Source organism: Notothenia rossii (genome assembly GCF_949606895.1).
Source record: "Notothenia rossii genome assembly, chromosome: 7".
NCBI lineage: Eukaryota > Metazoa > Chordata > Actinopteri > Perciformes > Nototheniidae > Notothenia > Notothenia rossii.
The window spans coordinates 30,617,401-30,638,474 of NC_136905.1; the positions used below are offsets into that span (position 1 = coordinate 30,617,401).

A 21,074-nucleotide genomic window follows, 5' to 3' on the forward strand; every position below is an offset into this window, starting at 1 on the left:
TCCCTGTCGTCCTCATTGGTGATGAGGCCAACGATGATGGCGGAGTCGTCAGAGAACTTCTGAAGGTGACAGGTTGCAGTGTCGTGGGTGAAGTCTGCAGTGTAGAGGGTGAAGAGAAACGGTGGGGGGCCCCGTACTGCTGATGATGGTGTCTGATTGACACTCCCTGGTCCTTATTTTTTTTATTTTTTTTATTTGGACTCTTTGTATGTTTTCATTTGTTTCTATGATTAATAATATCAGATGAAAGTTTGTGTAGCTATATCTTAAGGATGTCCCTCTGCTCACTGTAATAAATACAGCTATGTCTCCTGTTTAAATATACTTTTAATTTGCATATGTCTTTAAAAGTGCAGGAAAAAATGTTGATCCACATAGCCATCTTAGAAAAACATCATAAATGAGATGCTTCCTTTCACAGTCAAATTCTGAAAAGCTGTTTCATGCATTTATTTCAAGAATAGTACATAATGCACCTTGACAACAATGTTTTTTAAGTAACCAGAGTAAGAAAAGGCTACTAATAACTCAAACCAAAAGGTTTGTAATCATCTCCCCTATTTTAACGTTCTTAAATTTGCTCCCTTTAACACAAATTATTGATTTGTTGTAGTTCCTTCGTCCTTTATTGACATGCTCAGTGATTACACATCGTACATTACCCTTAGATCACCCAGGAAAAAGGTCTCCTGAGCTAATGTGCCTCCAGTCATTATGCTCCTACTCTCTTAAATCTATCAACTAAGGTCTTCTTTTAAAAGCAGACTAAAAACAAACCTTACATCACAAGGTTTTGGTGTTTTGTTGACTTGTAAACCTTTATGAGAGAAATATAATTATAATTATTATAATTATTGTTGTTTTTTTGTTTCCTAATAGTTTCCTATCTTATACATTTTCATGTAATACCATCTCATTTATGTTATTTTTTTCAAATATATATATAATGTTACCCTTCATGTAAAATAAGATTGTAGTATGCACACCTTGACATATGGGAAGATGATTACGAGAGAACTTGTGTACAACTTAGTTTACAAAGATTAAATGTTATGGCCCAAAAAAATATGTGGATTATGAACTAAAATGTGTGTGAACAGAAGAATTTATATAATAGCAAAAAAAAACATTTATATTTTGTCTAACGGCAAGAGGGGTGGGAATGGGGGTGTGCGTGTTAAGTGGGCAAGGGACTCCCTGCCCTTCATTTTCATTTTCTATATTTACATTTGTATAATTTGTATCTGTATATTTTTCTCATATTGTCAAGGTGACTGAAAATGTCATAAATGTCAGAAAAAGTTGGCCAGAAAAAAAAGAAGAAATGTATGATCTTTAGCCTATTTTTTTGCTAATTATTTTATAAATAAACTTGATTTGTTGATAGGATAACCTGTCTTTGATCCAGGATTTCTATCCATGTGCCTCTTTATCCTAATTAATGCTCTTTAGATATAATAGTAAGGTATTTATTTTTGATTTTACACCAGCCACTCATCATGACATAACAAACCATTTTTGAAAAAACGCAAGCAAGTAAATGCGTGAAGTGCCAATGCACCAAAAACATGCTAAAACAACTCTACAAGAGCTCAAGACTCACCTTTAAGAGCATGGGTGTTATCCTTCTTTGGCCTCCAACTTTACCTGAACAATAATGTGTGCAAAGTGCACTTAATGTGCCCAAACAACTTTTAAAAATAATTTAAACAACGTTAAACCTCTACAAATACTACTTATAGCCCATTTGGACTGAAAATGTATACAATGCGTTTGATTAATATATATAATAATGCTGTTAAACCAAGGCAATCCCACATACTGTCAGCAAATTAATTGTGTTAGTGTGTTGCTTGTACAAAATCATTGCAAACTGTGAGTAAAAAAAATACTGGGCTGGTGACAAACCAGGTTAGAATTAAACATATTGTGTACAGAATATGAACATGATTTAATTGACTTTACACATATGTCCAAAATACCATAAGGAACTAATAGCTTAGTGTTCATGTGATATTGAAAAAACAAAATGATTTCAGAATCTGCTACAGAACTCACTTTGATACAAATACATTAACCAACACTGCCGCTGTGTGGTGTAACAGAGTATTGCCATTTAAAAAAGCTAGGAACCATTGTACTAATCGTTGTTTCTGCTCGGAATGTAACATAGGATGGTTAAAGACGTGAACATTAAAAGCGATTGCATTAACACATAACATAATCCCATAATTAGGGTCGTATTTGCTCACAGATTATTCAATGGTTACTGTTAATATGCCTGCTGTGTTTCCAGTGCCAGTTATTGCATGTTAACTTTTCCATCTACGACACTGGCAAGGTTTCGGTTAAACTGAGGAGTGAGAACTCTTTCCTTACCTTCTCTATCGTGTGAGTTCATAATCTGTATCATCAAATTTCGCCTGTGAAACCTTTTTAAAAATACAGATTTATGACATGCAAGTCAACGCTAGCCGTTTAGCATGGTAAACATTGTTTGTGGTTCAACAAGTAGCGTTAGATAGTAAGTTACAGTATTAGCAAATGCTACTTTTTTTTACACGGCGTATCAAATCAAGTTTTATTTATATAGCACATTTATAAACGATTTTTGGTCGAGCCGAAGTGCTGTACATATAATAAAAATAGCCTACAGTAGAGACACTTTACAGCTAATACAATAGCACAGATTGTTCAGAGTATCAGTATGAGAAAAAACGACACCCTCTATCCTTAGACCCTCACATCGTACAAGGAAAAACTGTAACATATATACTCTTTTTTTTCCTTCTCCTTGTAGGTGAAAGACTATGAGTAAAGAGTCCAGAATGAGGGCAACAGTAAACCAGAAACTGACGGAGATGGGAGAACGAGAAAGGTGCGAGAAACCCAGAGATAGCTCTGGTTGAACAAGTAGTACACATTATTTAACAACATTAGCTTAATAGCAGTAAACGTATAGCATATTCATTTTATGAATGCATCTTTACGTACGAGCGTCAGTCTTTGAGAAGTAAAGTTTTCTGTCATGTATTATTGGCTGTTATTACAGGCATAGCATAGCCTACTCTATTTCATTAAATACTTTACACAATATTGGTTAAATATTTGCTATAGAACACTAACACTGTGTTGTTAAGGGTTTATTTAAAATACTTTAAATTCATTGCGTCCATTTTTGTTAAAGGAAATTAATTTCAGGAATTAACGTGGTATAGTTTACTGTATCAATGTACATTATAGCTGCTCGAAAATACATGAAAGGTGTCACTTAATATCTATATGTCAATAGAGTGTCAAAGTGACACGTCCTAAAACTCGGAAGTAAACTCCTTCCGGTTCCTTCGACAAAACCAATGCAATTTCTCCATAGGATTTTGGAAAATAGCTCGAAATAAGGTCTGTGGTTGACACAAATTGAAGAGACGGATCACGTTTTGTTCATTCGGATAATCTCCACATGTCTAGCTTACTTTTATAATTTTATAATCTTAAATCTCAGTGTTTCCCACAGATCTGAAATATACTTGGGGGGGGGGGGGGATTTGAGGTAACGTGCCCTTGTGACGTGCAACAACATTAACCTTTCTGTTGGTCGCTTGTTAGCAGACCCTTCACGTGATGGCAGAGTACAGGCAGGGCCCATAGTGATAACCCTATAGTTTAAATCTACTACCCACAAATAAACATATGGACGTGGGTTACTATTTAAAACAGATTGTAAATGTATTTAGGTACCTATCCGTGTGATTTTAAGTGGGGTGGACCTCAAATCCTCCAGGGGGGTCTTACCGGGGGGCATGCTCCCCCGGTAAGACTTTTTTATTTTATTTTGGAGTTAAATGCATCAATCTGGTGCATTTTGAGGGGAAAATAAAGAGACTAGATCTATGGGAACACCTATATGAAACAGAACTGTATATATTTCAATAATCATACAATCATGGCCATAGCCAATAACATCCCATTTCCAATATGAAAAAACACTGAAACTTGTTTATTTATTTATTTTTGGTTCATTTATAGTTGTGAGTGTGTCTGGGCTCCTGAATCAGCCTCTCCTGTCTCCCCCCCTCTCCTTAAAAAAAAACGTAAATGGGTCGCGAAATATACTTGGGCGGCCGTTAATATACCTGGGCGGCCCCGCCCAAGTATAGTCTATGTGTGGGAAACCCTGAATCTATCGATCATACATTTATTGATTAGATTTATGATTCGAAAATTATAAAAGTAGGGTAGACATGTGGATATTATCCGGCTGAACAAAACGTGATCTGTCTCTTCAATTTGTGCACTGCTATTTTCCAAAATCCTATGGAGAAATTTCATTGGTTTTTGTCGAAGGAACCGGAAGTGGTAAAATGCTAACTTACTTCCGGGTTTTTGGACGTGTCATTCTGTTCTTAACACATGAGTTAGGTTAGAGAGGTTATAAGGCAGAAACTCACCTATGTTCAACATGTCATGAAAATTGCATAGTAACAACAGACAGAATGGCACATCAGGGTCAATATAACCAACGTTGTCATCAAGATGAGGAACTTGTCAGGTGTTATTAATAACACTGATTAGCATAGGATAGAAACAGGCCTGCTATAACCTCATTAACTTGTGTCTGCATCTTATTGAAAGACTGAAGGAGTTACTGAGGGCTAAGCTAACTGAATGTGGATGGAAGGACCAGATGAAAGCTTACTGCAAAGGTAAAAACGACAACATGCCATCATAATGTCCACTTTAAAGTTCCAGTTTGAGGTATATTAAGACACATTTCAGACAGCCTAAATTCTATATTATTACTGTAAAAGCATGTGCTTTAATAGTCAAACAACACACCGTTTATAGCAGATACTTTGACTTGTAGGAAGAGACCTGTGCCCTGTACTACGAAGCAGGATTTGCGGTTAGCAAGGTAACTTCAGGGTTAACTCTGGGTTTCTGGTCCTACAACGCTGGTTCACTTCTTATCACGGTAGATCTCCATGTTAACTTATGTTGAAAACCAAACCTGCTCCGGAGCAGAGACGGCCGGCAAAAATCACCGACTGTGTGAACGTGAAAATTAATAGAATATCACCTCCCATCTTCAGAGTAATCTGACTATTATAACATTAGCGTTAAGAAAGCTTACTTAAATATCTGCCACAACATAAGTAACTGGATCAAAGTAACGTTATGTACAGTCACTGTGAGTGCAGACGTTGATGTGTCCCATTATCATTCATATCACAACATATCACATCATGATGTATCATATATTTGTGACAGCTTCTCGAGCCGTATCTGGCCATGCAACACTTTTGGCGCATTTCCACCAATGGCGCGGTTTAAGCCTGTCGTGCCGGGCCCGTTTTTGGTTGCGTTTCCACTATGCCTAGTTGACCGGGGCTACTTTTTCACCTTTTTTCTGGCCCGACAAAATCGTGGTTCTATCGGGGCCAACAACCAGGCTGAGTCGGGCTGAGTTTGCTAAACTAGAGAGATAATTGCTGGCAAGGGGGCTACAACTACAACAAGATGAACATATTTTACCGTGATTTAATTGCAATACACATTTCAAAATGATGCCGAAGTAACAACATACTGATACCGGTTAGTAAAAAACATGAATTAATGCTTTGACAAGTCTGCAGGCGAAAAACCTTTTAAAATGCGTGTTGTCTAAATGGAGATCGGCTAAGCTAACGCAATATATGCTCCCACCGTCCACACTCACAACAACGGCCTATACAGACATAAATAAACCAGCGACTGTACTCGCCATGACACAGACAGTCTGTGGTTTGTACTTGTTTAACTTTTGTCTAGTTTCTGAACAGATATGAGGAGCTGTGAGCTTGAGTGCTAACAGCTAACGGCTGATGATGTTTTTCTGGGGTGCTCATTGAAGATGACGTCACGGCTCCGCCTACACTGCGTTACTATAGATACTACCCCAGTTCCTAAACTGTAATGGAAGCGCAGCATTAAAGTGAGCCGGGCCTAACAAAACCATACTATGTCGAGCGAGGCCTGCGGTGGAAATGTGCCATTACCAGCTGTATTCACCTTGCAGGTGCAACTTGCTTTTATCCTGGATAAAGTGTTTAAGTCATAGATGTTTAAAGTTTAACTTCTTCATATTTGTCTAACATGATAGTTTACTTTTCATTCAGGAAGTATGACGCTGCGCTCTCAGTACGCTTCTCCATGTTTGTTATTTGTCAAATGTTGCTAACCCCACCCCTTTCACATGAACGTGCTCTCAGCTGGATGGAGAAACCCTGGGTTGATTTACCGAGTTGATAACCAGCGTCGTAGGACCGCTTGGCGAGATCGTGTTTGTTAGGGTTAGTTAAGCCAGACAACTCAAACATATCCAGGGTATGTTGAACTGGCTTCGTAGTACAGGGCACAGGTGTTACTAATTAGCTGCTAAATGGAATTCAGCCATTAATCATGTTATCGTTTGCACCTGTGCGCTTCCCACGGTAATACCGGATTCACACCAACGGTGTTTCAGGTCCGGTTCGGAGCTGGAGCTTGAAAAGCACCGGGTTTTCCTCTTCACACCGCAGCGGAGTAGCCTCTTAGCTCCGGAATCCGGTTCATTTCGAGCACCAAAAAATTGTCCGGCCAGAGCAAATACACCACATACGTCACGCTTACGTCGAGGCGGGGGCAGGGGCAGGGGCGGGATCAACTCCTGAACAACAACAAAAATCCGGCGTTTTATCCAGTTTGTACACAACGATGGAGAAACTTAAGAAGCAGCAGTGGTCCACTGAAGAGACCAGCTACCTACTGGGAATCTGGTCTTCCGAAGAGGTACAGAGGAAGCTGGAGCACAATCAGCCATTGTTGTTGTTGTCGGTGTCAGCTGTGAGGGGTTTCCGGGCGGTTTGGCTTTATGAAGCAGGCACGCAAACGGCTACATCATGACGCAAACGATGACGCAATGACGCAATGACGCAGCACCAGTCGGACTCTGGGCAGTGTGAAAAGAGCCGGAGCTAAACCGAAGAACCGGTTCTGAACCTGAAAAGCTCTAGCACGGAGCTTGAACCGGAGTTGCGTTGGTGTGAATGAGGTATATGTCATAATGACTCATGTGAAGAATGCATGTCGGGCTATATAATGTCTTAAAGAGCAACTTCCAGGTTAAAGACACCTGTGAATAAATGTGTAGGAAAATGATGAATGCACTAGATTTTCAAAAAAATATACAGAAATATACACTACAGTGACATCTGGCGTCGTTTTTGTAAGAAATGTTCACTTCTGCATAAAAAAGCCTCGGCACGTGACCTCCCGCGTGTGACGTAACACGGGGGACACAAGGGGGAGAGCGGCCGGTGTAACGTATTAATAAACATGGATCCCAATGCTAGTTTCGACATAGAAGACACAGAAGAAGTTGAACATGAATATTCGAATGCATATGACGGACCACAACCTTATAATTATGAGCCTGCTAGGCGTCCAAGAGACCAGAAGCAGCCAAGGATTAGAAGAAATAACGGCCATCGGAGAGAAATTGAGCTGTGGTGTGAGGAGAACCAGTGGAGAACTGGGCAGCTATCTTGGTGAGTGACCGGCGTTAGCTTCAGAATGTTAGCTCACATCACATCACAACATTGTAAAGTTAGCTATCATATATCAGGCTATAACTAAAGTAGCATTGATTATATAATAACGTTACTGGCAGGACTGTTGATACTGATCCATAACAGAAACTAATGCGCAAGTATCAGCCGTATCTCGCGTTACCTAATGCAACTCCACACTACGGTGCTGTGTACCGGAGGAGAGACGCGAGATACGGCTGATACTTGACGATCTGGCGGAGAAAGGTTGTGGAGCCTCCGTTGATATGCCGTTGTAAATGCCTTGATGGAAAGCAGGTGTGTAGTCGGAGAGGGTGCACAGCTGATTGCAGCAGGTGAGTGGAGGTTGAGCCAGGAGTGACAGCCACCACGCACACACAAACAACACAGACAGGGGGAAACAAATAAACACAAAGGAGACGGCTGGAGCAGGACAGCCACCACAGTGTTACCTAATGGAACTCCACACTACTTCTTAAGGTGCCGAGTACCGGAGGGGGGAGAGAGAGCAGCGAATGGGGGGGGTAGAGAGAAGTAATACGGTTTCCTAATAAAGCTGTGGAGAGTATGTGCTGCAGGGAGGTGGATGCACAACGCACCCAGGAACGAACGCTAGCTCCGGTCCTTTTTACTGTGGGCTCGATGTCCTGACAGGCTGGTATTTGTGCAACCTGCACAAACACAATACTGCACCATGATTACAAATGGTGAAATACAATGTAAAACTACCGAAAAATAAAACACAACCACTCTACTATACCCGCGGTCAGAGAGCGGAGATGTGTCCCCTGTGTGATGTAATATGACGCGTTTCACGTATGACCTTAAAAAAAAGCCGTTTTTAAGAGCAGAGCTCAAAATTGCTCCTTTCCCTCTGAATTCTTGCACTTATGTCTCGTAAAACATATCAAATCCTGCATTCACTTTTTTAATTGTAATTTTCAAGCAAGTTTAAGTATAAATGTAGAAAAAATAAAAACCTGCAAGATGCTCTTTAAATTGTTTCCATTCCTAAAGTATTCTGTGCAGACTGCTTCAAAATAATGTTGGTCAAATATTGTCTATTTTTATTTTCAGAAGTAATCAAAGAAAAGGGCTTGGAGCATGTGACTGTGGAGGACCTTGTGGTAGAGATCACTCCTAAAGGACGAGGTATCTATATATTACATATGCATTTGGAAGAACAGATACGACACGTTCACAGCTTTTATTGCTGTGCCTAACATGTCTTTTAGAAATTACTCTTAAAAGACATGTTAGGTACATGCTTTCTTTGCATTTGTGTTAATTTGCAAGCAGTAAAACCTTACTTTTAGGCTTTTACTTTAATTCCCTCATTGACATCAACAATTTGTGCATCCATCATAGATACACAGAGATGCCACTTATTTCACCCACAGCTGCCTCAGTTGGCTCATTGGTCATTGATATTATTTCTCTCTCTTTTGCAGCTTTGGTGCCGGACAGCGTCAAAAAAGAGCTACTCCACAGGATAAGAGCCTTCTTAGCTCAGCATTCCACATAATTTAGATTTTTTACTTTTCCATTGACAATTTGTCTTTTTATCATAATGCAGAATATTTTGTATGGATTGAATTACTTGAATCTCAAAGATTTGTTTTTGTTGTATTGCATTTCAAAGGCTTGGCACACACTTATCACAAACAGTTTGTGTTAATGCTCTACATCAGGGGTTCTCAAAGTTTTGATGAGTGAGGGCCAATTTAGGTACCCAATATTGGATTAAGGGCCGCCCAAGAAAAAACGGAACACAAAATTCCAAAACAAATCTTCTCTTTATTACACACACACACACACACACACACACACACACACACACACACACACACACACACACACACAGAGAGAGTATTGCGCTGGAGTTAGTGATATGCTGTGGATTTCCTGTCTTATCAGCAGGGCCCTGTTTCAGAACCAATTCCAGCTACTCAAGCACCACAGGATAGTCTCTGCAAGACAAATACAGAGAGACAGAGAGGGGGGAGGGAGAGAAAGAGACTTTTAAAATAGAAGCTTACCAAAGACCACAATAACACAGTATTCATCATCATCATTGTTATTATTATTGTTGTTGTATTTGTAACACAAATCGGCTATTATTGCCTGTCATCAACATACCTTTTCCTACTTTGAATGGGATTTATGGTGCTGTCGTCTGTTGGCTACTATTCCTTTGATGTCCGGTTCCATCTCCGTTGTTGCTATACGAAGGAAAGCATGTAGATGGGCATCCGTCAGCCTGGATCTCAGCTGGGATTTGTTGATGGCCATGGTGGAGAAGGTTTTCTCACAAATGTATGTGCTTCCGAACAGAGAGGCCATTCTGATGGCATGTTGGCGAAGTGCAGGGTACGTAGATGGGGAAAGTCCTTTGTAGAACTCGATGAGATTCTTGTCTCGATATGCTGCTCTGGCCTCAGAGCTCTCCTGCAGGTCGATGAGCTCGAACTGCATTTCTGCAGGCTCTTCTTCGGGTGCACATGTGAAGGGATCTTGGAATAGGTTGAATGACTTCTCGTGGTCACTGAAGTCCGAGAAGCGGTGGTGGAATTCCTCTTGGAGTTTTTCCATGAGGTTGTGGTTCTTGTCTGAACACAGGTGATGTAAAACGTCACATTCACCTGCGAGCACCTTGCAGGTGGGGAAATGGGTTAGATCCCCCTCTCTGAGCTGTCCCTGCACTAGTTGAAGTTTTCGCTGGAAAGCTTTGACGCTTTCAAACAATGTGGAAATGAGCTTCCCATGGCCCTGCAGCTTCACATTGAGATCGCTGAGAAAGGTTTTCAGGTCAACAAGGAACGCTAGGTCACAAAGCCATTCAGTGTCACTTAACTGTGGCAGATCTTGTCCTTTTGATTGCATTAACTCAGCGATTTCTTTCCTCAAATTAAAAAAACGCTTCAGTGTGGCACCTCTGCTCAGCCACCTGACAGCAGTGAAGTATATGACGTCACCAAATTCAGCCTCTGATTGCACCAAAAAAGTTTTGAATTGACGGTGATTCAGACCTCTGGACTTTATGAAATTCACTGTCTTCTCACCTCCGTTATTGGCCACTTTGTCGCTGAGCAAAGAGACAGCGCCCGCCTTTCTCCCGACCATGGCTGGCGCTCCATCTGTTGTGACACCGAACATGGATGTCAGCTCCACATTGTATGCATCGAGACTACGACACACAGCATCACAAATGTCGATTCCCCTTGTTCTGTCTTTGATACTCTCCATGCTTAGCAGTTCCTCGCCTATTTCAAAGTCCTCCGTGACCGTTCGAATGAAAATCAGCAGTTGTGCAGTATCAGAAATGTCTGTACTCTCATCCAGTGCTATAGAAAAGGACCCCTTGCCTAGGCCTTCCACACGTAGTCCCAATTGCTCTTTGAGATCATTGGCCAGATCTTCGATTCGTCGTGTCACTGTGTCATTCGATAAACTTATGTCACGGAACTTTGACTTTTGTTCAGGGCATACAATGTCAGCCACTTTCAAAATGCAGTCTCGCACGAATTCTCCATCACTGAACGGCTTGCTCCGCCTGGCAATTTCGTGAGCTACCACATAGCTAGCCTGTGTTACAGCTTCACCGGATTTTGCAAGATTTGTGAAAACTGACTGCTGGGCAGTTAAACCTCTTTGAAGTTGTTCAAGTTTAGTTCTGCGCTCCTTGCCCATGAACTTGTCATACATTTTATGATTGGTATCATAATGGCGTTTTATGTTATACTCCTTGAGCATTGCATTCACCTGCTTGCAGATGAGGCATATCACTTTATCCGACCCCTGAGGTAAAACGAAGTAAGCGTTGCTCCATTTCTCCTGGAACTTCCTTTTCTCCTCACTGACAAAACGTTTTTTACGCGACGGCCCTGGCTCCTCCATCTCGCTTACACAACGAAAACTTCCAACAAATTTTGTTTCCGATGTTCACGTGAACACTTTGCCGCCTTTGGGACGTGCATCCAATCAGGGAGTGAGTTTGGGGATGCTCGCGCTGGGGGTATTCAGTGGAAATAACAGTGTGCCTGAGTGTGGACGTTGGGAGAGACAGCTTGTTGTTTTATTATTGTATAACCGGACTTTTGTGTGCGTTCATATACTTAACCACACACGCAAACACACACACTCTTTCTCTGCCGTTACATAGCAGACACTACTTTATCTGTCAAGTTGTCTCCGATGCCACCACAACTTCCTGTCAAACACGTTATCTCGACTTCAAAATAAAAGCATGCAAACGGAACTGGAAGTTAACCTAAATTAAATCCAAAATACACATAAAACTACAACGAAGGCAACAAAAACAATGCAACATCTCCTTCAGTCTCAGAGGACACAAAGTTGGGTTATCTACAGACAGTGACTAGCTAAAATCGCTAGCTAACTCCCGTTTCTGATAACTTACAACAGATTTTCCGCTTAACTGCAACTCGCGAGATTTGCGAGATTTGCGAGATTCAGGTTACCAAATAAGGAGTGAGAGTGACGCGTAGAGGAACCGGAAGCTGCGCTAGCCTCCGGTGGCTACCATAATGCTATCATTTAGTTTCTCCGATTTTTGCACAAAAATGGATTGATGGACCATCAATAAATAAGCCATGCCTGCTTCATGTATGGAAGAGGACCAGCGCCTCAAGAAAGCAATCATATCATCAGGTGTGGTCTCTAACATTTATAAATTATTATCTAGGGCTGCCCCGAATACCTATTCTCCTGTCCAACTGTCCTGGGAGCATACCTTGAATATCTCTCTGTCTGCTTTGCAATGGAACTCCATTTGGCAGTCAGCTATTTTCTCTTCTAAATGTGTAAGATTCAGGATCATACAGTTCAAAATTCTCAATAGAGCTTACATCACCCCTGTTACAAAATCCAAGACGGACAATAAACAGAGATTTATGCTGGCATGAATGTGGCAAGCGAGGTACATTGTTGCACCTACTCTGGGAATGCCCAGCGGTAAAAAAAACTTTGGTCAGAAGTAATATCCTTATTGTCTGAATCTTTAAAAGTTAATTTCCCTACATGTCCCATTGCATGTCTACTGGGTCTCAAGCCAGATGGCAATCCTGCAAGGACTACCGATCGGCTCTGGACATTGGCCTGTTTAGCCACAAAAAGACTCCTATTAAAGTCCTATTAAACTGGAAGGAACGCAAACCAGCCTGCTTTACTAGGGACTCATGGCTGAGGGAGTATCTGGACCTACTGAACATGGAGCGTGCAGCTTCTCTGCTGGGGGATTTTGAGGGGAGACAGGAGGATTGCGGTTCACTGTCCGCAGCTCTCCTATCTAACCCTGTCAATATGGCATCTCCTGTGTAATGTATAATGTATTGTGTATGTAATGTCCTGTGTATGTCACAATCAGCTGTCTTAGGAAGTCATCCTTGCATCCACCCCCCCCCCCCCCCCCCCTCCCCCATTACGTTTTGTTTAGTTGTTTGTTGTTACATGTTTTGATGTACGGTTTGTTATCTGGAGCAATGTCTGTTAAAAAAAAAAAAAAAAAAATTTTTTTTTTTTTTTTTTACTGTACTTGGGGTTTAACAGGTTAACTATCGCGGGCCGCCAGAAACATTTCCGAGGGCCGCCATTGGCCCGCGGGCCGCACTTTGAGAACCCCTGCTCTACATGAACATGTCTAGTTGTCCTTTGTAAGAGATATGCTGTATAAATAAAGTTTTTGATTTACTAAACATTCATTTGAAATGTAATAAAACATGCAGTATAATAGTAACAATACAAATAAAATAAACAAGTTATGAATATTCATAGCATTCAAATTTGAGCTTTTTACTACCCCAACTTCATTCTTATTTCTAACATTTTTAGCAGTTTTGGTTGTTGTATTGTATCTTTAAGATGTTATTGCAGATTGTATGCAACATGAAATAAATGCTTAACATATTAATACCACAGATGTAATAATAATAATAATAGCTTTATTTTGTTAGTGCTTTTTACAGGTGGTCAAAGTCGCTTTACAGAGATAGTGAAAGTAAAAGAACAAATAAATATAGTTACAGTCAAATTAAAATCAAGCAATACAAAAACAATCACACATTATAAGCCAGATTGAAGAGGTGAGTTTTTGTACGTTTTTTGAAGGTGGTGAGGTCAGTGCAGTCTCTGATGGGTTGTGGGAGTGAGTTCCAGAGTGAGGGGGCAGCGACGGAGAAGGCTCTGTCACCCCAGGTCCAGTGCTTGTTGCGGGTGGGGATGGACAAGAGGTTGGCTTCTGATGAGCGGAGGCAGCGGGAAGGGGTGTGGTGGTGCAGAAGGTCTGTGTGGTATGGGGGGGCCTGATTGTTGAGGGCTTTGTGCATTATGAGCAGGACTTTGAAGTCGATTATTTGACGGACGGGGAGCCGGTGGAGGTTTTGGAGGACGGGAGTGACGTGGTCTCGGGAGCGGGTGGGTGAGGAGGCGGGCAGCAGAGTTCTGGATATGTTGGAGTTTATTGAGGAGGTTGGATGGTATGCCTTAGACCAGGGCTATTCAATTACACATTCAGTTGGGCTAGATTTTATAACTACAAAATTCAGCTGGGCCAGACATTCAGCGACCTGTAAAAAGCGGGTAGTGACACATTTTAAACCAACACATATTACCGCGATGAAAAACCTGCAATTTTTATTCATTGTTCATCTAGCAAAGGTAGGTCAAAAAGTGCATAAAAACACAACAAATTAGCATTAATTTAGCAGAATCTGAAAAAAGTGCACAGTTGTAGCATTACATTTGTTTGCTTCAGAAGTCAAATATTCAGGTTATTTTTTTTAACCAGGCACATCACAAAGTGCATTTACTGAATACAATAATACCAGTCTTAATGAATTTCCTCACATACAAAGAAAACAGCTACAGTAAAGAGCTCCAATGCAACACAAAGAGGTAGTACTGTAGCAATACTGTTTTTTCACTTTTCAAGTAATAACAAAAAAATCATACGTTTTGGTCACATTTGACCCAGACACATTACAAAGTGCATTTAAATGAATACAGAAAGAACTGTCAAACCCTTCAGTGCACAAACCCATAACAAGGGATACGGGTAACTAACATATGAATCAATACTACATTACACGTCTACTATAGTAAACTAGGTGCTTACTATCACCTCATTTGCAGTGTTGGGTGTAACGCGTTACAAAAGTAACGGAGTCACAGTAATATATTACTTTTTGCTGTAACGAAGTAATGTAACGCATTACTAATGAAATGTGGGTAATATATTACCCGTTACAATGCTCAGTAACGCAGTTACAACACATTTTAACCCGAAATTAAATGGTGTTTTGTTTTTTAAGAATGTAGCCTACTAACATAGCGAGACATTGCGACACCGGACAAATTGTGCGGGTAGATTAGTAAACCTGGTGTTTACCCTTCAGGCTTCGCGTTGAGATCTTCGGGGAAGTTGAACGTTATGCAACCATTCAAAAAAGAGAACGTAGCGAAAAATACTAACAACAAATTGCGTCAGGTGCGCGTGACCTGCTCCGCTGCGCGTGCATCATTTCCAAAGTGCTTCCACAGCAGTGATACACATCTGATCTGTGGATAATCATTTATACGAAAATGGTTAAAGCAACCATCACTAAACGCCAGCAACACTGCATCTACTGCAGACAGTAGCAACAGGTCAGATGCGGACATCACGTTACCCTCCGTTGTGGACACTAGCTTACTCCCGCCTGACTCGCCGGGCCCAGAGCAGCAGTCTTCGTCGCCCGAAACTACGCCGCCCCTCTGCGGCCCGCAGGTGCCAGGTATATCGAAACAACTACCCGCCTGTACAGTGGGGTAAGGCGGTCATTTTGCAGCTTGTGGTATAAAAATAGACAATGGCTAGAATATTCATGTGAAAATAGTACCATATTCTGACATGACTGTACAAATGTTGGGTCAAAAATAATGCATACAATAGCACAGATGCCTTCACCACGAATGGCTACAAAAATATCTCATATCCCAAGCTTATTATAAACGAGCTGATGTTGCAGCTGAAATGTTCTCCAGGTCACAAAGTCAACCTCACATGATGATGTGATACCAGTTTTCAAGAGCAGTAAATATTCTCTTCCCAGCGTATATGATGGGAGCAAGGTGATGATGTCGTAGGCTACATGGTTTTAATAATACTTTTGCCTTTCAATGTTTGCCATTTCAAATCATTAGCATGGTTTAAATCATATTTGCCCTCATTTACAATATGTTAACCTTAATTATAGTCCTTGACAGCGGTCTGTAGGCTACTGCTGTATTAACAACGTGTCACATGTTAAGAATTTACAATCAGAATCGAGTATTCAACTAAGCCCTGTAATACAAGTTGTTAGTAGCCTTAAGGGCCTACACAGTTGTTATGCTATACCACATTGCCCTTCACTGGATGCATAATGAGCTGCACTAAACTACATTTTAGCATTTAAAATACCTAGCTATTCTTTTGCGGTTATTTTGGTGAAAGTAACTAAAAAGTAACTAAAGTAGTGTAACTCATTACATTTCAGAGACAGTAATATTGTAATGTAACTTATTACTTTCAAAAGAGAGTAATAAGTAATATGTAATATATTACATTTTGGAAGTAACTTGCCCAACACTGCTCATTTGTGATTTGTCATCGCTGACTTTCTCAATGGGAGAGGGGACATTTTTTGTTTTGAACAAGAGCAGTGATTTTTGGCTCATAGGATGTCAATGCAATCCTAAGACATTGGTGAAGAGTACTGTCAGTCAGGAAGCAGCGAGTGCTACTTTTGATTGAGTTCATGTGTGAAAAGCTTGATTCACATGTGTATGTTGATCCAAACATACTGATCACACAGTTCGATACTTTCTGAACATTAGGGAACGTTCAGTTGCTGTTTTTTGACATCAATCCAAAACTTCGCTGGCCGTTAGTGAGCTGCATGTCAATAAGTTCCAATGTATATTTCCCCTTGTCGATGCAGGGTACCACTTCCTTTGCTCTGGTTGATACGTCCCCCTCTATTGCAACAGTGAAGGGGTCTCTGGCAAAGCCCATCACCTCTGTGGGCAGAGCAAGTCCATCCAATCGACCGGCAAAGTTCTCTTTCAACCTCGCAATGAAATCTGTCATCACATCCGTGATTTGTGCCGGAGATGTGATGTGTTTGGGGAGCGTCGGAAAATGCAGCATCCGACCCGTGCTCAAGTCGGTCGCGAAAAGGTCCAGCTTGACTTGAATCTGCTCCACAAGATCAATGACCGTTTTGTCTCTGTTTCCGCTTCAGAGTTGAGAGAGACATGTTTTAGAGTTGCTATTATTGGACCACCGTTACTAGCACCACTAGATGCACTTTCAAAAAACGTGCTGCGTTGTGGTTTGGTGGTTTCTATGCAAGGCGGAGTGTTGCGTTCATGGTCTGTACTAGTGTAGGAATTTGGCTACGGGAGGCTGGGCCACTCGGGAGTTGGTTCTGGGCCGCCAGTTGAATAGGCCTGCCTTAGACTCACTAGAGCAGGGGTGGGGAACCTTTTTCCTCTCAAGGGCCATTTCAATTTTTACAACATCCTTCGAGGGCCGTACAAATTATTGAACTCAACGTCTGCTTAAAAAACTCAAATCACAGCCCATTCATTTTGCGTTTCTTTCATGCTGTGCAAAGAAAAAGCAACAGCAACCTCTTAATTCAGATATTTATTTTACAAATCACTTCCCTTTTAAACTACATTCTTGTTTATTAATAACAACTTTTTTTTACTGTCATATAGTATTGTATACCTGTTTACTTTATTCTCTTATTTTTCTATAACTATGATGATCATATAAAGATGTGCCTTTACCTCACTGGTTGGAGAAAAAGCTTCTTATATTCGTTAGCATAGCTAGCTAACCAGATGCTAATAACAACAAAGTTATTGACTGTATGATCTGTATGACAGATGAACAGATCGCAACTGGGCTTTCAACTAAAGACACAGCCACGCAAAAACTGCGGCATGTGTACAGCTCCTTATGGGTATTGCAATTTGTGAAGTCCCGGCCCGGAGCCGCGTTCTGGTGCTCTCCGTTAGAACTACACTCCTGTCAGACGAGACATATAACACGTGATGAAACGTTAGGCTCGTGTTGTGTTCAAGGACCCTGACCTTGGCCAGGAAAAACAATTATTGTTTAATTATTTTGCGGTCTAGATTTCTTGAATTTTTTTCTTTTTTGCGTGTGTTTATAAATTACCTCGAGGGCCGTACCAAATGGTCTCACGGGCCGTATACGGCCCGGAGGCCGTAGGTTCCCCACCCCTGCACTAAAGGATGCTATGGCAGTAATCGAGTCCTGATGTGATGAATCAGGGTTTCAGCAGCCGAGGAGGAGAGTGATGGGCGGAGACAGGCAATGTTTTTGAGGTGGAAAAAGGCAGTCCTGGTGATGTGATTTATGTGGTGTTTGAATTTTAGCTGACTGTCGGAGATGACTGAGGTTGCGGATGTGAGGGGGGGTGATAGAGTGTTGCTGTCAATGGTGAAGTTGAAATTCTGGATGGTTTTGGTACGGGATGGGGTGATGCTGCAAATGCTGCAATCAAGCTAGGATGGTTTATTACAAGTACACATCATTTGATTTTTTTTTTCAGGTTAACATAACTTCTGCAATTGTATGTTACATATTACTGTTGTAGATGTTTAGGGTTCTGCTCCTTTTAACTCACTTATATACTGCTGGGTAGTTTAACTACAGCAATGCATTATCACATCATTTGTTTTTTTTTTTCAGGTTAACATAACTTCTGCAATTGTATGTTACATATTGTTGTAGATGTTTAGGGTTCTGCTCCTTTTAACTCACTTATATACTGCTGGGTAGTTTAACTACAGCAATGCATTATCATTTTAAATGTTTTTGTTGCTTTGTCGCTATCCAGTGAATATTTAGAAGAAGTAGGAGAAGAACCAATTAATCCTTTTTGGTTTATCGGAAAAACTCAAAACCAACACAGCCTGAGATACATGTTTTTTCACTGGACAGGAAGAGAATGAAAAACTAATCGGAAATGTTGTAGAGTAGAAGTATAAAGCCAAAAGTGAAATTCCTATAGCTCAAGTACCTTGCATTTGAACATACACTGTGATTTGTTCTTAAAGGTCCCATGACATGGCCATTTCTACTGATCATAATTCCATTGTTGAGGTCTACTAGAATAGATTTACATTGTTCAATGTTCCAAAATCACATTGGTTTTCTCATACAGCATCTCTGTATAGTATGTATTTCACCAGCCTTTCCTCCTACGAAAAACGATCAAATAGGTTGATTGTTTAAGCAGCTAATGGCGCATTTCCAATGCAGCGGGTAGCCCCGTTTAACGACGACGTTCCTACATCTCATTGGCCAAAAAAAAGCCGATCGCCTACACTGCGTTGCTACCCCAGGTCCTAAACTATAATGGAAATGCGCCACGGCCTCGGATGGCCAGCGAGGCAGCACGAGGCCTGAGCGAGGACGCTTAGGGACGCTTAAACGGGGCCGTTGTATGCGTCTTTGAGTTGTGAAAAGCGCTATATAAATAAAATGCATTATTATTATTATTACCCCGCTGCAGTGGAAATGTGCCATTAGATTACGACCCATAGCCACGTTTTAAAGTGTAGCACCTATAGTGGTCGTGTAAAAAACCACATGCTCCCGTTTGTTTAAGCCAAAATTAAATAATTACATAAATAATTACGCCTATGAAATAAATTCTAAAATAAATAAATGAGGCAATAAATATATATAAATGTAAATTTAAATACACATTTATTTATTTCATGGGACTTTTATTTCATAATGCTACATTTATTTATTTCAAGGGACTTGTATTTCATAATGCCACATTTATTTATTTCATAGGTCTTTTATTTCATAATGCCACATTTATTTATTTCAAGCGACTTATCTTTCATAATGCTACATTTATTTATTTCAAGGGATTTATATTTCATAATGCACATTTATTTATTTCAGGGGACTTTTGTTTCATAATGCCACATTTATTTATTTCAGGGGACTTTTGTTTCATAATGCCACATGTATTTATTTCAGGGGACTTTTATTTCATAATGCCACATTTATTTATTTCAGGGGACTTTTGTTTCATAATGCTACATTTATTTATTTCAGGGGACTTTTATTTCATAGTGCCACATTTCCATTTCTTATATTCAAATGAACAGGGCGTGGTTAGCTCAGATCCAGACCAAAGCAACAGAAGCATCACAACACTGACTGCTCAAGAAGAGGAAGAAAATGAAGGAGAAGCACTACTGAATAAAAATAAAGCAAACTACTAAATGAAAATAAGGCGGGGCAGACAACATGGAAGACGTAGGTGGGCTCCAAGGTGTCATGCTATCCTTAGCAGATCAAATTGATCAACACGGTTTACCAACGGATACTGTTTTTGCCCATATTGAAGACTTTTTCGAAGTACTCGGGCGGATAAGTCCTCTTCAGGATAAAGACACGGATGACGAAGTTTTAAATACTTTGACCCTGATTAATATGTCAAATGTGCCTGTAGAAAATGGCTTATGCCACAATAGGATAGCAACAAGTAGTCAAGATAGTCAGATTAGCTCCGGTTGCTATGCTAACATCCATCCCAGCCTCACGGCATTTTGTGTTATAGTCACAACATTTAATCTATTGACTCGTGTTCACCAACACGATTTTCCCCTTCTTTTTTTTTCGTGTCACACAGAACGATTTTAAAAGCAATGTATTTCTATTGGTAGTATATTTCGTGCCTGCACCACGTCTTTTTGTTCGGTCGGGTCTTGGAAGACCGGAAGCTGTGTGGTTCATAAAAACATTTTCTTACTCAATATCAAGCCACGATTATTGTTTTCATTTTAAATCGTATAATGTCGGACTTTTTTTGCCGTCCGTGAGGAAAATAAATGGGGCTCAGAGCCTCACAATACTGAAATCTGTATTTTTGTTTTAAATGTTCCTTCTAATTTGTTATTCTTTTCTAAATAACACACTGTTATTTACTCAACAATTAGACCCTCCAGAAAAACGCGGGCAAAAATCCTTGATTATGTGGGCTAAATTCCTTGATTATGCGGGCTAAAATCCTTGATTATGCGATTAAACATGCGGGGGTTTTATGTGATTTTATGCGGTGAAATTGCGTGAAGTTGCGAAATATGCGGAAAGTTGCGAAATATGCGAAATATGCGGGAAAAGATAATAACAATTTTTTTAAATATTGGGCTGTCTTACTTATTCTCTCTCACACACAACCTGCCACTAACGTTAAACTCCTTTACTATTCAATTAAACACATTCAATGTTTATTTATTGTAAAAGCAATTGGGCTATTTTAATAGCACACACACACACCCCCCCCCCCCACACACACACACACACACACACACACTTCTCCGCCTCATTCTGTTTTCATTTACTCGTTCGATATCTGACCAGCTTCAATCTTGTAGGCTACTCACTTC

The 21,074-nt window shown here is 40.5% G+C and overlaps 2 protein-coding genes across 3 annotated transcripts; one reads left to right on the forward strand and one right to left on the reverse strand.

Moving 5' to 3' along the window:
• The first annotated feature begins 2,162 nt into the window (after positions 1–2,162).
• eny2 (ENY2 transcription and export complex 2 subunit) lies at positions 2,163–9,275 on the forward strand. Of its 2 annotated transcripts, none has more exons than XM_079694654.1 (5): positions 2,163–2,360; positions 2,801–2,878; positions 4,633–4,703; positions 8,664–8,738; positions 9,038–9,275. In XM_079694654.1, the coding sequence occupies exons 2-5, from the start codon at positions 2,811–2,813 to the stop codon at positions 9,109–9,111; spliced, it is 288 nt and encodes a 95-aa protein (XP_079550780.1). In that variant the 5' UTR covers positions 2,163–2,360; positions 2,801–2,810; the 3' UTR covers positions 9,112–9,275. The 2 variants fall into 2 exon arrangements, with proteins under 2 accessions (XP_079550780.1, XP_079550779.1); XM_079694653.1 differs by having other exon boundaries at positions 2,163–2,391; positions 9,038–9,268.
• A 126-nt stretch (positions 9,276–9,401) lies between these two features.
• LOC307047621 (general transcription factor II-I repeat domain-containing protein 2A-like) lies at positions 9,402–13,031 on the reverse strand. Its single transcript, XM_079694652.1, has 2 exons — positions 9,726–13,031; positions 9,402–9,556 (listed from the first exon to the last, which is right to left on the reverse strand). The coding sequence occupies exon 1, from the start codon at positions 11,481–11,483 to the stop codon at positions 9,732–9,734; it is 1,752 nt and encodes a 583-aa protein (XP_079550778.1). The 5' UTR covers positions 11,484–13,031; the 3' UTR covers positions 9,402–9,556; positions 9,726–9,731.
• Between the last annotated feature and the right edge of the window lie 8,043 nt (positions 13,032–21,074).

Coding starts and splice junctions, on each gene's coding strand:
- eny2 (XM_079694654.1), top strand. CDS start 2,811: ATGAGTAAAGAGTCCAGAATGAGGGCAACAGTAAACCAGAAACTGACG. Junction 2,879..4,632: donor GAGATGGGAGAACGAGAAAG/GTGCGAGAAACC, acceptor TCTTATTGAAAG/ACTGAAGGAGTTACTGAGGG. Junction 8,739..9,037: donor GATCACTCCTAAAGGACGAG/GTATCTATATAT, acceptor TCTCTTTTGCAG/CTTTGGTGCCGGACAGCGTC.
- LOC307047621 (XM_079694652.1), bottom strand. CDS start 11,483: ATGGAGGAGCCAGGGCCGTCGCGTAAAAAACGTTTTGTCAGTGAGGAG.